Raw genomic sequence first — 16,743 nt, 5'->3', positions numbered from 1 at the left:
CGAGAACGATAAATGTCGAAAAGTTCTGTTAAATCAATCTGATGAATCATGTAAAAGCATCAAACAGAAGATTTACAAACTTTACTTGAGATGGAATTTGATGTTTGTTGCTTCGTTGTGTTCCTATTTTGTGGGGTACCAACATTAAAGCAAGATCATTAGCAAGAAGAAACTAGGCAATAGGCTAGAAAAGAAAATGAAAGATGAAACCAAGCAAGAGGAACACCATTCTGCTGATTATTATCATACGTTATTTACATATCACACAAAGAAACCAAGCACTAAAACTCACATAGAAGGTTAACGAGCTTGAAACAACACATCTTACCGATTCAAGATTGTGAAGTTTGGGCTGTCTGGCTCATCGTCTGGCTTTGGAGGCGGCGGTAGTGTCATCACTCGGGTGAGTTGGGCAGTTTCCTGAGGTTGATCACGCTGCACCACTTGCAGTAGATGGGATATGAATATGGATGCATACAGAGTGGCGCCAAAGCCCACCGAGGCGCCAGCCATTTTGGCCAATGCATCTTGAAACCTGCCATCTCCTCTCACCCCTCTCCGCTTTCTTTCACGGTACTCCTGCCAAGCTTCTTGTATTTTGTAGGCTGCCCAAACATTCCATTGATGGGAGTAGAACCTAGAGAACAAGGATTAAGGATCATGAAAAAAACTTGTTGTTTATGGGATCAATGGTAGAACAATTTGTGTAAGTTGAGTAAGAAGAACATGCCTGACTGAGAGTTGGAATTGCTTGCTATTGAGACGCTGGAAGTGGAACTGACTAGTTACAGATTTCAACTCATTAGCCTTTAGAGCAAAGGCTTCAACCTCAGTAAGAGACTTAACTGTTCTGCTTGAAATGGGAAGGGAAGTGGAGGTTGGATCCCTTGCCCATTGAACTAGTTCTTCACCACAAAAGTCACCTGCGTTAAGAACGCCCGAGAAAGTGTTGTTTTTCCAACCATAAGTAATACTGGTAGCCAACTTTCCTTTCATGATAAATAGCATCATATCTATTGGGTCACCCTCTTGCAGAATGAAGCTCTTCTCTGTGAATAACACAGGCTTGAGATATTCACACATTGCGTCCAACAGTTGCTTGTCCATGCCGCTAAAAAGTGGCACCTAAAGCATTCCAAGTTAACAAATGATGAAAATTTCAGAGGAATATGCCAAAGTAGAAGGAAAACAACTCACTTTCTTTAGAAGGGCATAGCAAAGATGGCGTTTGATGTCTCTCCTGAGGTCTTTAGGAAGGTTACCGATGAGTTCCTCTTCCTTAACTCCCCTGTTTAGCTGCCATTTGTACTGATCATATCGTCGAATACGCTGCCTCAAGTCCTCTGGGAGCATACGATGTGCCATCCAATGCTCGGCGTCTCTTCGGTTAATTCTCATCTGCTCTACTTTAACAGTTGCTGACTGCAGATATTTCTGTCAAGGGGAACCATCACAGATGAAAAAAAAGAGAATGAAATATAGAATATGGAAGAGCAATGAAATCAGAGATACGGTTCATGTTTGAAGCATAATTATTTTCCTCTTGAACTTGAGGCAATTGCAAAGTCAATGAATTGAGCATCATCATGTATTACCTGAATATTGCTAATGAGTAACGCAAATAAAACCAAACCAAGAATGGCAATGAAGACAGCAAAAAAAACGTCCCCCATGTAATTGCTTACTTGAAGGTTTTGTCCACTAGAGCTGTAGAAACACAAAAAAAGTTCCTTTAGAGTGATAATTATTATTAGACTGGAACACAAAAAAGTTTTTGAAACGTGTCTACTAGGGAGAGGTTTCCACACCCTTATAAAGAATGTTTCATTCCCCTCTCCAATCGATGTGGGATCTCACAATCTACCCTCCTTCGGGGCCCAGCATCTTCGCTGGCACACCGTCTGGTATCCACCTCCCTTCGGGACTTAACATCCTCGCTGGCACACCGCTCGGTGTCTGACTCTGATACCATTTGTAACAGCCCAAGCTCACCGTTAGCAGATATTGTCCTCTTTCGGCTTTCCCTTTTGGGCTTCCTCTCAAGGTTTTTAAAACGTGTCTGCTAGGGAGAGGTTTCCACATTCTTATAAAGAATGCTTCATTCCCCTCTCCAATTGACATGAGATCTCACAATTTTCTACTAATGTAGAAACATAGGAAACTTTTACTGACCTGACATTTCTCAGAGCCCACCAGAAGGAATAGAAGAATTTGCGGCGAAAAGACGTCGTACTGGTCAATTGAAACTTAAGGGCTTCAACAAACATCCCAAACTTGAAGGTGTTTTCATCTTCAGACTCCTTAGGGGAGCAATACTGATCTATGTACGGGTGTATTTGTCTTCTTTGATTTCCACAGTACAGAAAATTGTCCTTACACTTACCTTTCCTGCAGGCCTCGACCCAGCATTTGGCTTGTCGTTCTACTGATAACAAATACCAAATGGCACCAACAACCTAATTCATTACATTCACTGCTCATAAGAGAATTCATTTTAAACCAAAATATAAGAACTGGTTTTGTATTTACTATAAAGTCAAATGAACACATACATGACTAACTTGCATATAAATAAGGAGATTGAAGGCAGCTCCACTCCAGGCTGTTTCTGTCAGTATGCCAACCGTTCTGGTTACTTCTCTGTATAGTGGATAGATTCGGAGAAGTCTTGGAACATATTGCAAAAGAACTGCAATCTTCACAACATCCTTTGTCTTTAATGGAATCGGGCCTTTCGCTGCAGGAATGATTGCTAATACCAAAAGCTGAATCACATACAAACCGAGTTATCTCAAGTAGTAAGTTCACTTCAGCAAGGCAATCAATACTGCTCAAAATAAAGGTTTCCCAAGAATCTATCCAATGACTCAGAAAATAATCCATTCTTGTACAGGATAGCGAAACCAAACAACCACATAATCTTTAGTACAATGTCAAGAAAGAGAAGATTATAGACTAAGCTTTAAAGAACTCATCATACAAAATATGTAACATTCCAAATAAGGAGAACAGCCAAATGTTATGCTCTTGACGCAAAGACTAGACGCTTCAAGTATCTAAGAAATGGTTAAAGAAAAAAGAAATTACCATAACCTATAAATGGGTGACTTAACATGGTATCTAGCAGAACATCCTAGTGAGGGAGAGTGTTAAGTGTTGATAAAGGATTAAATTTACCATAACCCAACAACTTAAACTTTTGAGTTGAATGTTAATTTAACTGAAACTATACTAAATTTATACCTGAGGCAGTGGGAGAACGGATAAGATATCAATCAAGAAGTTCGAGAAGAGATATCTCTTTGCTATAGCTGCTGGATCTTCGATTAATTCTCCACTTCCAAATACTGGTAAAGAAGGGGGAAGAAAACCCGTTCGAAATTCAAAGATCATGTGAAGTACATAAAATAAGTCCATGACTGAACGAAGAACACAAGCAATGATCATAAGTTGTCGGTCTATGGTTAGGCATTGACGTTCTCCGTTGATCACTGGGATGTAAAAGAAGAGAGGATCCACAGCTACTGCTATGACAGAAGAGAGCACAAATATCTTGTTCCATTGCTGAAGAAATGGCTTCTGTGGATCAAGAATTTTCTTCCGGAACTTCGGTTTCTTTACTGACTGATCACCTGGATGCTTGAAACTGAAGTGTGTTATTATTCTTCTAAAGCTCTTATAAGCACTTGAAAATTTTCTTTCTATGCTCTCCAATATTGACCCTGGAGACAGTCTGCTTCCGTTTTGATAACTTCCATATTTGTCATGAAAATCAGAAGTTGGATGCCCAAACCTATATATTATCATAGACCAAGAGTAGAAGTACATGTTAGTTTTGATAGGATCAGGTTCAAGCAAGTTATTTGGACAACAAGAACAACTGTGGAATAGACGCCATATGTGCATTCACAGAGAGATCATAAGTTGGTTTTCGGAAAATTTGACAGCAAGAGAGAGAGAAAGAGTTCAGAATATTCAAACCTTGTAGATTTTGGTATCTGAGAACCCATAAACTTGAACAGCAGTATCCTAAACGTGGCCTAAACTGTGGCTCTGATATCACTATACGTACTGCTTAGCTTCAGAAGCAAAATGTTTGTCAGTGAGAAACAAGATTCACAACACAACCTACAGTTCCATGGAGCTACTAGTAAAACTTGACCTTCCTTTTCAGGTAATATAAGGTCACTTACGTGAAAGACAAGAAGTGGCAATTATGTAGAAAAAAACCTTTCTCTGTGGGAACCAGAAGGACTAAACAGGAGGGTCAGCCTGAGAGAGGAATTACTCAAAATTCCTTCAGTAACCTGGTAGAGTAAAAGCCATTATGAGCTACAAGAAAGTGCTTTTTCTATCCTTCTTCCTTGTCTCACCGCAGGCATTGTAGACCAAAATGCATGTCGATTTGTTAGCAAAAGAAACTGTGTTAGAATCTTACTCTGGTTTTTCTGGTGCTGTCTGTGAAATAACAAAAACTATAAATACTGATTAAGTAAGCCCCAAATAGCCCAATTTTGGCGGTCAATAATGTCATGTTCCACGAGAGGAACTTTGCAGAGTTTGATGTGCTTATACATTGCTCCTTGACTTTCCCCTTTTTCTGTGAAGTGGAAAGTTCTTACTTTAAAGCAGTTGCCATGGTTTTTTTCCTCACTACTTTATTAAAGGAGTGGAATTCTAATGGAACTGACAACAATTAGAACAGATATTACAATATGATTGGTGAAGTCAGAGATATTTACAATCCCTTTACTTGTGGGATTAAAAGCAAGGGCTCCTCTTGAATCATACCAGTCTTTTTTAAATAATTTTTGCCACAAAAGAAGAGCTTCTAAATTATCACATCAAACCAATTTTTAAAACAACCAAAGATTATGGCTTCATTGGGGATTGAGTTGTGTTGTTATGAATATGTCTATTGGGATTAAAGGGATTAGCTCGCAACTGGAGCACAACACTTACCTTGTTGCAGGCATTCATACTAACTGAGATGATTTAGGGTTTGTTTTACACGTATATACCACAACACTTTGAACCCCTTTTTTTTCTTTTTTTTTTTTCTTTCTTTCTTTCTTCTTTTTTTTTTTTTTTTTTTTTTTTTTTTTTTTTTTTTTTGTGAGTTAAATGAATGGTATTTAGAAGATTCAAACTCTTTTATGAGATCCCACATTGGTTGGAGGGAGGAACAAAGCATTCCTTGTAAGGGTTTGGAAACCTCTCCCTAGTAGACGCGTTTTAAAACCGTGAGGTTGACAGTGATACGTAACGGGCTAAAGTGGACAATATTTGTTAGCGGTGGGCTTGGACTGTTACAAATGGTATCAGAGCCAGGTTCTGGGCAGTGTGCCAGCGAGGACACTGGGCCCCAAGGGGGGTGGATTGTGAGATCCCACATTGGTTGGAGAGGGGAACGAAGCAGTCCTTGTAAGGGTGTGGAAACCTCTCCCTAGTAGACCCATGAGGTTGAAAACGATATGTAACGGACTAAAACGGACAATATCTGTTAGCGGTGGACTTGGACTGTTGCACCTTTTCACCAAAGGCATGTATCTTAATCAATTGAGTTATGCTTAAGTTAGCATAACCGTGAATTATTTTCTTCTTCGGTGGTTCTTTTCTTAAGCTGGCTGTAAATAATTGCATTATTTATAGCTTATAAAAGGGTTAAAAGAACATTTTGGACTACATAGCTACAAACTAAAGTTCACTAAATTGTCATTTTCCTAAAAGTTTGAAGGCCAAAATACCTTTTTAAAGGCTATTCTAAATTTTTTAGATTTTTAGTTTTAAAATTGTGATGGACAAATGGAAATTAGTGCCCTTACTACACATTAAAATCACTATTCACAAATTCATGTGAGAACAGATGAACAGAAACAAAGGAAAAAAAAAACTTATAAATTGCAATATTTTGTCATAAGGAAAAGAGATTAATCTATACCATATAACCATACCCCACTGAAAGGAAATGCAGATAGAGAATGATAAGGTTCTCACTTTATTACATGCACAGTATAATAAACAATTTGATAATGAAAAAGGGTCGTAACAAGCATTATTTGGTAAGATGAATGTTAGTTCAAAATGAGAGCAGAGACACTAAAAGCCCAAAAAGTTATCATCTCAGTCACTGTTTTTCTACTTTGGTGCAAGGAAAAGCCATTTCAAAAGATGGGTACTTTTTAGTGTATAAATAAACTCCACCCTATCAGACAATTATTAGTGCAGAAGAAAAGGAAGTGGCCCACTCTTCTCAATTATCTGTTCTTGTCCTCACTCACTTCTCCAAGAAACCATAACATTTGTGAGCAGTGGCCTAATGAGTTTATATCTTCTTCTCTTATGAATTTATAAGGTTTCCTTGCTTGCTAAGAAGCCTTTAAAGTTGTTCTTATTATGATACTAAGTATGTTTTTAGGTTAGCTGATACATTTCACTATCTTTAGTATTATCGTTCTTTATGAACCACGTTATCAGATGTAACTTCATCTGTTAGCTAAAATGTATCAGAAAGGAAGACAGCAGATAACCTGATGGGTGCTTCCATCAATCAAAGCCATTTAACGAGAGCGGGAACAATCAAACATCCAAAAAGTACCATAATTATAGGATGGTCGTAATTGACCCATAAATCCAGACCAGACAAGGGATTAAAAACTGAACAGCCAGCTTCAACTGCCAAGCAACTGGATATCTCTGAAATGAGCAGCACAAGAGAACTACGGCTTCCCCTACATGACTACTTCCCTATCTACATTCCTACCAAGCAAGCTATGTGACTACAATATTTAAATAATTAAAATTTGTCGATGACAAAATTACTGAATGCCTGTTTATTGATAGACAATGAACTCTTGATTTCTGGTCAAATCTTGTCCTATCCTACTTATTCAAGTGGCAAAAAAAAAAAAAAAAAAAAACCTCTGTCGCCTCTGTCTAGGATTTCTCTTCGTCTGGCAGCCCAGGGACAGAATCAACAAAGAACTCCTCCACTGAGATAAAATTGAGACGTTAGTGATTGGCAAAATGACAAGTTATGTAAATAAAGGCTTAGACTCGATTTCCGGGATTTCTTAGGTATGCAAGTGTCATGTTATATCTATGTCATCCAACTTTGCATGGACGACCAGATGCCTCTGAGTTGCAAGAGTCATACTTGATGAAAGAAAAGATTAAAATCTTCATACAAATGTAATTGCACTTACTATACAAATCTAATTAACATTTTCCAAATCGCTTATCATGATGAAATCTTACAGAACAATATATATATATATATCTACGTATATACCCGGCAGATGTTTGATTTCAAAAAGGGTGGTTTTGGTTATATCAAACAATTTTGAGCTGAAAAGAGTCTGCAATTCCCATACCTATATCTTCTTGCTCAGGTGAATCAAGCAAAATTTCCGAATCTGAGGGCAAAAACGGAGAACCAGGGTAGTTGCCTAATGGTCCTAAATCTGCACCAAATTGAAGAGATTGCATCAATATGCTACAAGTTATTCCAAAGAGAAGAATGAAATCTACCAGAAATAGGATTTTGTATCTTATTCAAAGCTCTTCCTGAAAGCTATCAAATTGTATGAAGCAACACAAGACTATTCGGTCATCTCAAGGATGCCCCACGCCACTGATACATTCATATCAGGGATGAATGTGTGGTCTTACTCTATGGTGACCACTGACTATAAAATGCATTCATTCATCCACACAGTATAACTGTTTGACTCTGATTAGGATGCCTGTCAACCAAGTCCAACATCCTATATTTTCCAACTTTTTTGAGTTAATGGACTTCAGAGAAAAGTTTCCCTCCACCTGTTGCCCTTGTTCACAATATAGAGAAGTTTTTTCTCACTATCTAAATCCTGCTATATTTTGTGCAATAAGGATTTGTTGAACTATTGCTAAGTGGTTAAGAATACGTGGTCTTCAAAGCCTTATTTCTCCTACATGCATTTTCCAGAATTTAGATGTTTCTTTTTGTCTCAAGTATAAAGTCCAAAGTGATCGATAATCGCAACATTAAAAAATGCCTCTAAGTTACCTCCCAAATTTGATAAATCTGTTGTAAGATCTGACAGACAAAAATTCCACTGAATCTGATCCAATGATCTGAGAGAATCCCTAGAATTTCCAGCTCCACCATCTTGTGAAAGTTGCAGACCAACTGAATTTCCCATTTCTGATGTAAATGCAGTATCAAGTGCAGAAGTATCTACTCCAATTCCGGATATTTCTGGAGCAGTGAATGAGAAATGACCACTGGATGCCACCGATGTAGGACTCATAGACATCTCTGACAAGGAGGGCATGGTGCCGTTCGGTGGAATAACAGGAACCACATCAGCCTCACTGTTCATCATCATACTTCAATAAGGACAAGTATTAGATGCAATAAAATAACTACCAGTTCAAGTGAAAAATGAATTGTGCAGAAGTTGTGAAGCTAACGAATGCAAATACTGTATTACTCTCCTCCATATATATTCTTAAAGCCTCTCTCATAGTCAGCACATGAATCCTAGAGGCTATGTCTTAGACACGGATCATTGGTCCCATGCAAATTATTACAGTTTCGTATCATTGGATGCAGTTTTTCTTGCTTAGTTTGTAGGTATCCAAAACTCCAGGAAAAAATTGTCCCATGCAAAATCTACAGTCACATGAACATGGCAGATTTTTCTTGAATGGATTTGGCTATGTAGTTATGATAAGATGATATCATGACAAGACTAGCAGCATGAGCCATGACATCCCATGCTAGTACTTGTGCACGATTATCAATCCCCTAGAGGTAATAGTTACTAGATTGACAAGGATGCTTGCTCAGTGGAAATGGCAAATTCTTCCGCTGTATTATATTTTTCATATAAGTTTGAACATATTTCCACTTTATGCTATCTTTTTTACCATTCTACAAATTTTCTATCGGTTTGTTTCATCAAAGGACGCGGTATTTAATGTTTTAGAATGTATATTAGCAATGACTTAACTTGGGCAGTTTTCTTACTCGTTCCCAGAGTTCATCCTAATAGGATGGAAGTTACTAGGTGCAGGAACGCCATTAACAACATGGCAGCTTGGCATCCCAGAGCCCATGGTATCCAGATGGGGTTGACCTGGCATTGACATTGGAGGTTGTTGAAGTACTGGATATCCCATTGGTAAGTTGTTAACTGCACTGAAAACAAGTAGTGATGAATAACAACGAAATGCTAGTAACTTGCAACATGGAGCTTTCTTACTTCAATATATAAAGTTAGGTTAATTAAGAGGAGCTACAACTAGGCTTGGCATTCCAGAGCACATGGTATCCAGAGCCCATGAATGGTATACAACTAGGCATAAACTTTCGGAGAGATCTTTCTCTTAAAGCACAAAAGAATGTCCGCAATTAATAATAATGAGCTACAAGTCACACACAAAAAGCCGAGCTCAAAATTTCATTTCTTATTTGCATGTGCCACAAACAAATAAACAGGATAAAAATACATTCAGCATCTTAATTTCTACTGCTTCATATTCAACTTTGTCCGGCCACCATGAACAAGCATATTGATTTAATTTTGGAAGGACTTTTGAAGCCTAGCAAAACTAAACACTAGAACTGTATCTACACAAAGTATGCAGACTGAGATGATACTCTCCTGTATCAGGCCATATCTTCTTCCACCTTTTAGTGAAAACTCTAGGCTATTAACTCAGTGCAAAGTTTTTAATCCTACCACATGGTAGTTGGCACTATCTGCAGAAGATAGTTTTTCTCCATCCATAAACAGGAATAAGTAGACGTGTAAAAAGGTTTGACATTCAAATAACTTGATTAATGTTCAGGATGCCATTTTTCTCAATGTTCTGAGCAAGACATTGAATTTAGAAGAACCAGATCAACTGACATCCTTAACTTCTCACCCTCTGTTCCCATCTGTTGAAACGAAGAAAATATTTTTCCAATATCAATTTTCCTAGCTAGCAGAACCCCAGCATCTATAGTTTACAAATTACAAGCTGCAGCTTACAACAACAATAATGTTGCAAACAAGGGGTAAGAACTTCATCAACTGAGCTAGATATTTACGTAATCTGTGTAAGAATATGAGAACTTACCAGATAATGGATGGATTCCATTCTGCATAGGAGCCAAAGGAACTTTGGGAGGCATGGAATAGTTCATGAGACGGCATTGATGATCAAGCAAATGATTGAAAAGAAGGATTTGTTTTTTCAATTTTAATCTTATGTAATAGGCTCTGAAAAAATCAGCATTCTCTTCTTCCAGCTTCTGCCAAACTGAATGACGAAAGTCAAAACGTTAATAAACAATTATAAATAAGCAATAGACTCAATCACCTATCTAAGTGAATGTGGAGTAATAGAGAGCGTTTACTGGTATTGTTATGCAATTGAACACAAATATTAAAACATAGGACTTAATCAGAGCTCCTATACTTACCTAATGACGTAAATCCAGGATCTATCCTTGCACGATTCAATAGGGTCTTAACCACCTCATCTCTATTCATATATAATTGTAGACACCGCTCTATTAAATTCTGGACCTAGAGCAACATTCCAATTCATTCAACAAATAAGAGATAAGAAATCACAACAGAGGCAGAGAGACCTCAAAAAGTATATAGAAAATAATGGTCATCGTAACAAGAAAGAATTTGAGCTTACAAATTCAATATCTTGGTGAGAAACTTTTTTGCCATCGTTACTTGAGCCAGATATTGAACCTGTGTCTGTTATAGGAGTCTCGGTTTTGTTGTTGTTTGGTAGGTCCTTCTCAGTATCATCCAAAGCTTTCTTTGTATCTTGAGCTCTCTATGCATGCCAAGATGGGTATTTCTTAGCATGGAAGTTAGATATATAGGAGTGGCATATAATCATTTTCTAGTAATCAAATAGGAAACTAAATACTATAAGGAAGCTGCAGTAATATATAATATCCAAGAGCCAGAACACCAACAAAGATTGATGTCCAACAGTTGTATCAAAACATTGTAGCATTCTAGGAATAAGTGGAGAAGTTTTGGTTGCAAGCAGAATTGTGAAAGAAAACCTGTGCGGTCTTCATATCAGTTGAAAGCAGAATGATCACATCTCTCTATACAAATTAGGCACTCTTCAAGTACAGCAAAGGCTGCAGAAATAAGCGTGATTATATGCATAGGTATAGCTCTTGTAGGCTTGATTATTTCACCTGAAACCAGAATACTAATCATTCAATCACCAGGTCCAACCAATAGGACAGGTATGATGAATTAGAAAAAAATATACAACATATAGTAAAGGTTAACACAAGTACTAACGTTGCTAATTCATTGGCTAAATTCTTTGCAAAAAGAGCAATGGTAAATAGGAAAACGAACAACGGAGTAAATGTGCTTCAGCATTTCCTTTAGTAGAACTATAACAGTTCACCGCTAGCAGGTATTGTCCTCTTTAGTCTTTCCCTTTCGGGCTTCCCCTCAAGGTTCTAAAAATGCGTCTACTAGGGAGAGGTTTTTCACACCCTTATAAATAATGTTTCATTCTCCACCCCAACCGATGTGGAATCTTACAATCCACCCCCCTTCGGAGTCCAATGTCCTTGTTGGCACTCGTTCCCTTCTCCAATCAATGTGGGACCCCCCCAATCCACCCCCTTCGAGGCCCAGCGTCCTTGCTGATACACCACCTCGTGTTCACCCCCCTTCGGGGCTCAGCCTCCCCGTCAGCATATCGCTTGGCGTCTGGCTCTGATACCATTTGTAACAGCCCAAGCCCACCGCTAGCAGATATTGTCATCTTTGGGTTTTCTCTTTCGAGCTTTCCCTCGAGGCTTTTAAAATGTAGCTACTAGGGAGAGGATTCCACACCCTTATAAAAAATGCTTAGTTCTCCTCCCCAACCGACGTGGGATCTCACAAGAACAAAGAGAAGTACACCAGCATCCCAACTATTTCTTTATAGACAGTTTAAAATCAGTGCATAACTCCCACCGCCAATTTTTCCAATTCACTTAAAAGAAAAAAAACAATATTTCATAACAATGCTCTGATATTCCCTGCTAGAAATCCACCTCCAGCTGATTTTTTTAATTTAAAGAGAGAGAACTATATTTCCCAGCTTGTAAAAATTCCTCAACAAACATAACCCAAACCACTCCTAGTTTAAGCATCCATTCGCTAAAAATCCAAATGAGAGAAACAATCACTTCCATGAACGAAGTCAACTTCAAACCAAGGATGGCACATGTTACATAACTAAAACGTTAATGTATTGGAACTTTGCACATAGCATCAGCAAACAAAAAAGTATTTTCTCTAAACTCAATTGGATCTCAACTCAGTTCCGAGGACACTGTGAATTACACCTTCAATGCTGTATAACAACGAACCAACAGTGATATTAGATTACAACTAACAAACATCCTGCAAGAGCATGTAACTTCAATTTTCACTTCTTCAAACAGATACAAATAAACCGGAACACAAGAAACAGAAATTAACGATCTGGGCAATATTACCTGCAACCCAGATTCCAACACTCGGTGGAAATGCTTAATTTCGACGAATTTAGTAAGATAAACTCCGGAACCAATCTCTGAAACGCGTATCGATGTGGATTGACGAACAGCAATGCACTTGAACTTGGCAGCTGAGATTTACTCAAAGCTTAGTAGCTAAAAGACGACAGCGATAAGAAATCCTCCACCGGTAGCCGTAATTGCGAGAAAGAACGAAAGATAATTAAATCCAACGGAAGAAACGAAGAAATTAGAGGATGGGAATTATTGGGCATGGATTTGTTACGACATTATTGATAGCACAGGAAGCAGAGACGAAGCAGAGAAAAAAGAAAACAAAAAACTTGCTGGGCAATGACGGTGCTCCGAAGTTGTATTGCAAATTAATGGAATAAGATTTGGAGGTAAAAAATATATATTTAGGAGTCGGCTTGGTGATATTTTGGAAGGAGCGGCTCGGCTCGGGCCTCGATTCACGGGCAAACGACTGTGACCTATTGTTGGCGAACGCCCAATCACTGTCGTTGCCATTTATTTTCTTTTCTTTTCTTTTCTTTTTTGTCTTTTTCTTAATTTATTTTTGCTGTTACTTTGCTTTGTTTTTTCCCATTAGTTTAGTTAATCTAACTTTGTGAACGAACGTTTATTAACATAGTTAACTTAAGGACATTATTTTGATGTCAGGTGAGGAACCACGTTCCTCCACAATAACATGATATGTTTCACGTGATGTTTCTTATTTATAAACTCACGATATTTCCATCAATTAGTCAATGTGGGACTCTTCTCAGTAATCCTCAACCCTCTTTACTAAATGAAGATGAAGCTGATCGGGGCATGTTCTTTAATGGCCCAGCTGATGATTTAAAATTTGGTAATAGTGTTAAGAAAAAAAAAACATTGAATAGAAAATGAGACGAGATTTTTGTGGACGCAGCAAGTTGTCGATTTAATTATATACATACACACACATATGTATATATATATATTAGAAAATTGATTAAATCATGTGAGCTGGGGCCCAATAGGGGGAGTGGTCCAGATCCAAAAATCAGAATCGGCCCATCAATCTCATCATTCTCCATTGGTTATGCCTTAGATTTTGCCAGATATTGTTCCATTTTCTGCGCTGGACCACTTCCTCTTTTCATTCATTTTATTTTTTATTTTTTATTTTTTATTTTTTAACAATTTTCTATTATAAATGTATGGATGAGAATTTTGTTTTTTCAAATTATTAAAAAATAAATATGTGGTTTTTTCAATATTGGTCCCTCAATTTCAATCTTATCACTCAATTAGTCATTCAAATTTAATATTTGCACGCCACTCCTTCATTTCAATCAAAATCAAACTTCTCCCCCATCAAACTTCCCTAATTTTAATTTTCCCCTCCCTAACTAAAACACCCAATAAATAACTACAATTTCAAACCTATTTTGTTAAACAAATTATTAATTATATTATTTTACAATTTTGCACAATTTAAAATTTGATGTAATTTTACATGTAATTAAATTTTAAAGATGGTGTTTGTTTCTGTTAATTACAGGTTGGCGGCTGATTTGAATAGTTAGATTAGCCGGCTGTGGCTCATGAGCCTGCAAGCTGTCACGAGTGGAACGTGATTGCCACGTGACCGAATTTAAGCCACAAGCTTTAAGGTTTCCCGTTTGATATAATTAATGATTTATTATTTTAATCCAAATATAAGAGATTGAGATTAAGATGATTAAAAAGCCTCCAATCATAATTAGATAAGTTTGGCTGTTTGGGTGTCATGTCAGACGTGGGCTCCATGGAATCAACTTTGGGATGAACACGTGTCGCTGGGAGAACTAAGAACCGTGGCAATCGAATGACCGTTGAAAGGGCGGGAGCCGAGTCAATGGAGGGACGAACGAGTTTCAAAAGTTCCCGCTATGTTTCTCTTTCTGTACGACGTTGTCGTGACGTGGCTCCACAATTAACTTAAATATTGTTTTTTTTTTCTTCTTAATTTAATTTTTAATCTACATTATTTATAGCTACTATTGCAGTTTTAGAGAGATTCTAGAAACGCTTTCTTTTTATTATTAAATTATATAAAATTACTTCCAATTACATAAAGTTTCATATTTATCTCCAAAAAAATATTTTTTTAACTAAAATAAATTATTTAACTTCACCTAATTTTTATACTTTAATAAACTGTCTAATATTATTTAAATATTAACTTGATGTTTGAAAGTTTAAAATATTCGTAGTATGAAAAAAAAAAAAAAAAAATTAAGCCCATTAGAAAAGGCCATGCTAGAGTTGACTCACCTATTTTGAAACTACCTTAATGCCCATTAGGCCTTTATTGTGCCAGAGAGTCCAACAATGCCCATTAGGCCTTCATTGTGCCAAAGAGTCCAACAACGCCCAAGCCCATTGTATATTAACTTATATAATCTAAACATCGTCCCTCGACATAGAATTACTCAAAGTAGAGTATGTTTAACTATGGGTTCGTATGAAACTTGTTAGCATAGTAGTAACTTTCAATTCTTTTAAGTTTTTCTTAACCATCATATCTGCATGACCACTTCCAGTTCATTCGTGTACTCATTTTCTTGGGTGTTGCAACTTTAGTCATTTGAAACTCAATCCATTTAATTTTAGAAATGTCAAAACAAGGCTCATATGGAAAAAAGATAAAAGAACGAGGAAAAAAGTGCTTAAGAGTCGGCTTTTTCTAGAAATGAAAAGAAGATGATGAAGAACATTGAACGTTACACAAAAAGACGAATTTTGAGTTCATCTCTCTCAACCGTGCCCATAAATGATATATTTATCGTTCCCGCTTTTTCCTGCCCTTTCCCTTTCACTCTCCTCTTCTCTAACTTTTTCATCACATCTCGCACCTAACAAATTTCCATATATGTATAAACACGCTCTATTCACCTGTTAGATTTTTCATAAAGAGTCAAAGCTCAAAAGTTTATTAATTCCAAATTAATGGACTTTGAGCTTCACCAACAATATAAATCTAAAATATTACTCGTTTATCATATTAAAAATTTGCTTAAAAAAGATTAAAAAAAAACAATAAAAATAAATAAAAGTGTATGTGAACGAGCCAATGGGATGGGGTGCATCACGTGACTACATTGGCCTTTTTCAGTTTTCTTGCCCTTTTTCTTGAGAATTATGTGACACTATTTTGTTTCAATCCAATTATATAAATATATTCCAAATTATCCTCAAAATATGCTTTAAAGAAGCCAACTTGCACATTTTTTTGCCAAGTGACACTAACCTTTTGTACTTTTTTTTTTCTTTTCAAATATTCTTTTAATTAAATAAATAACAAAATTTCGAGGGAATTGGGTCACATCAACTCATTTGGCACACGAAAAGTGTCAGAAACCAATCGACCAGATAACTTATTTTATATTCTTAATTACTAAATTAAATGTAATAATGAAATCCACTTGATGTTGTGAAGGAGTAAAAGGTAATACAAAGCAAGTTGTTGGTTGTCGCGTCAATCCAACAGCTTTCGTTATCAAATGAGTAAAGATTGAACCAAATCATGTGTTCAAAATGGGATTGGTCGGTGGGTATTATCGTTTTAACCATTAATTTATTAATGCCTTAATATTATGTGGAGGGAATGAAGCACAAGTCCCCTCTTTGGCTCCACAAAACCCTATCTTAACCCCTTCTATTCACACTTTGCAACCATCCACATCTCAACCCCACATGCCCACACATATATATACATATCTTACAGGTCTGACGTTCTCCTGAATTACATGCAACATGATCACGTTATCTACTATCATTAAGATCTCTCTCATTCGGATGTGGTATCAGTTCATTAATGTATCTCTTCTTAATTTATTTTTTACTTCCACGGTTTATAAAAGATTAAAATATTATTTTAAAACTCGAATTTAAATATTTGAAGAGTGGATGGGTTAAAATAAAATCAATTGGGTATTTTAGTATTTATTAATTTATTAAATTATTAAATACGTTCACATGCAATGACCATTTATTTCACATGGGTCCTACTTTTTTGTTTCTTTATTGAATTTTAAAGAAAACCATATTTATGATAGCAATTTTTTATTTCAAGTATTTCAACCATTTGAAATAATAATGAATATTTTTGTGATTTAAAATAAATGAGTGTGAATGAAGCTTTCAAAAGAAAATAATTAGAGTGAATTAGAGCACAAATAAAGTAATTA

At 36.6% G+C, this 16,743-nt stretch overlaps 2 protein-coding genes across 5 annotated transcripts; both read right to left on the bottom strand.

Moving 5' to 3' along the window:
• Nucleotides 1-11: 11 nt before the first annotated feature.
• Nucleotides 12-5,031, bottom strand: LOC111790247 (cyclic nucleotide-gated ion channel 1). Of its 3 annotated transcripts, none has more exons than XM_023671110.2 (10): nucleotides 4,194-5,029; nucleotides 3,982-4,079; nucleotides 3,244-3,793; nucleotides 2,553-2,765; nucleotides 2,173-2,456; nucleotides 1,596-1,707; nucleotides 1,198-1,434; nucleotides 731-1,125; nucleotides 329-637; nucleotides 12-123 (listed from the first exon to the last, which is right to left on the bottom strand). In XM_023671110.2, the coding sequence occupies exons 2-10, from the start codon at nucleotides 4,008-4,010 to the stop codon at nucleotides 60-62; spliced, it is 2,193 nt and encodes a 730-aa protein (XP_023526878.2). In that variant the 5' UTR covers nucleotides 4,011-4,079; nucleotides 4,194-5,029; the 3' UTR covers nucleotides 12-59. The 3 variants fall into 3 exon arrangements, with proteins under 3 accessions (XP_023526878.2, XP_023526879.2, XP_023526880.2); XM_023671111.2 differs by having other exon boundaries at nucleotides 4,231-5,029; XM_023671112.2 differs by having other exon boundaries at nucleotides 1,686-1,707; nucleotides 3,982-5,031.
• A 1,555-nt stretch (nucleotides 5,032-6,586) lies between these two features.
• LOC111790572 (uncharacterized) lies at nucleotides 6,587-12,916 on the bottom strand. 2 transcript variants are annotated; one of them, XM_023671530.2, is made up of 9 exons: nucleotides 12,521-12,916; nucleotides 11,072-11,212; nucleotides 10,687-10,833; nucleotides 10,460-10,565; nucleotides 10,114-10,296; nucleotides 9,017-9,182; nucleotides 8,051-8,358; nucleotides 7,374-7,463; nucleotides 6,587-6,992 (listed from the first exon to the last, which is right to left on the bottom strand). In XM_023671530.2, exons 2-9 carry the CDS (start codon nucleotides 11,084-11,086, stop codon nucleotides 6,937-6,939), a joined length of 1,071 nt encoding a protein of 356 aa, XP_023527298.1. In that variant the 5' UTR covers nucleotides 11,087-11,212; nucleotides 12,521-12,916; the 3' UTR covers nucleotides 6,587-6,936. The 2 variants fall into 2 exon arrangements, with proteins under 2 accessions (XP_023527298.1, XP_023527297.1); XM_023671529.2 differs by having other exon boundaries at nucleotides 8,051-8,373; nucleotides 12,521-12,915.
• Between the last annotated feature and the right edge of the window lie 3,827 nt (nucleotides 12,917-16,743).

This window comes from Cucurbita pepo, chromosome 3 (assembly GCF_057944985.1).
Source record: "Cucurbita pepo subsp. pepo isolate OVF chromosome 3, ASM5794498v1, whole genome shotgun sequence".
Lineage (NCBI taxonomy): Eukaryota > Viridiplantae > Streptophyta > Magnoliopsida > Cucurbitales > Cucurbitaceae > Cucurbita > Cucurbita pepo.
This window is presented reverse-complemented; position numbering and strand designations above follow the sequence as displayed.

Excerpts from the sequence above, each read along its gene's own strand:
- LOC111790247 (XM_023671110.2), bottom strand. The coding sequence starts at position 4,010 with ATGGGTTCTCAGATACCAAAATCTACAAG. Across the intron at positions 1,708-2,172 it reads TGGGCTCTGAGAAATGTCAG|CTCTAGTGGACAAAACCTTC; the intron begins GTCAGTAAAAGT and ends GTGTTTCTACAG. Across the intron at positions 1,126-1,197 it reads GCTATGCCCTTCTAAAGAAA|GTGCCACTTTTTAGCGGCAT; the intron begins GTGAGTTGTTTT and ends GGAATGCTTTAG.
- LOC111790572 (XM_023671529.2), bottom strand. Across the intron at positions 9,183-10,113 it reads TGGAATCCATCCATTATCTG|TTAACAACTTACCAATGGGA; the intron begins GTAAGTTCTCAT and ends TTTTCAGTGCAG. Across the intron at positions 7,464-8,050 it reads AGATTTATCAAATTTGGGAG|ATTTAGGACCATTAGGCAAC; the intron begins GTAACTTAGAGG and ends AATTTGGTGCAG.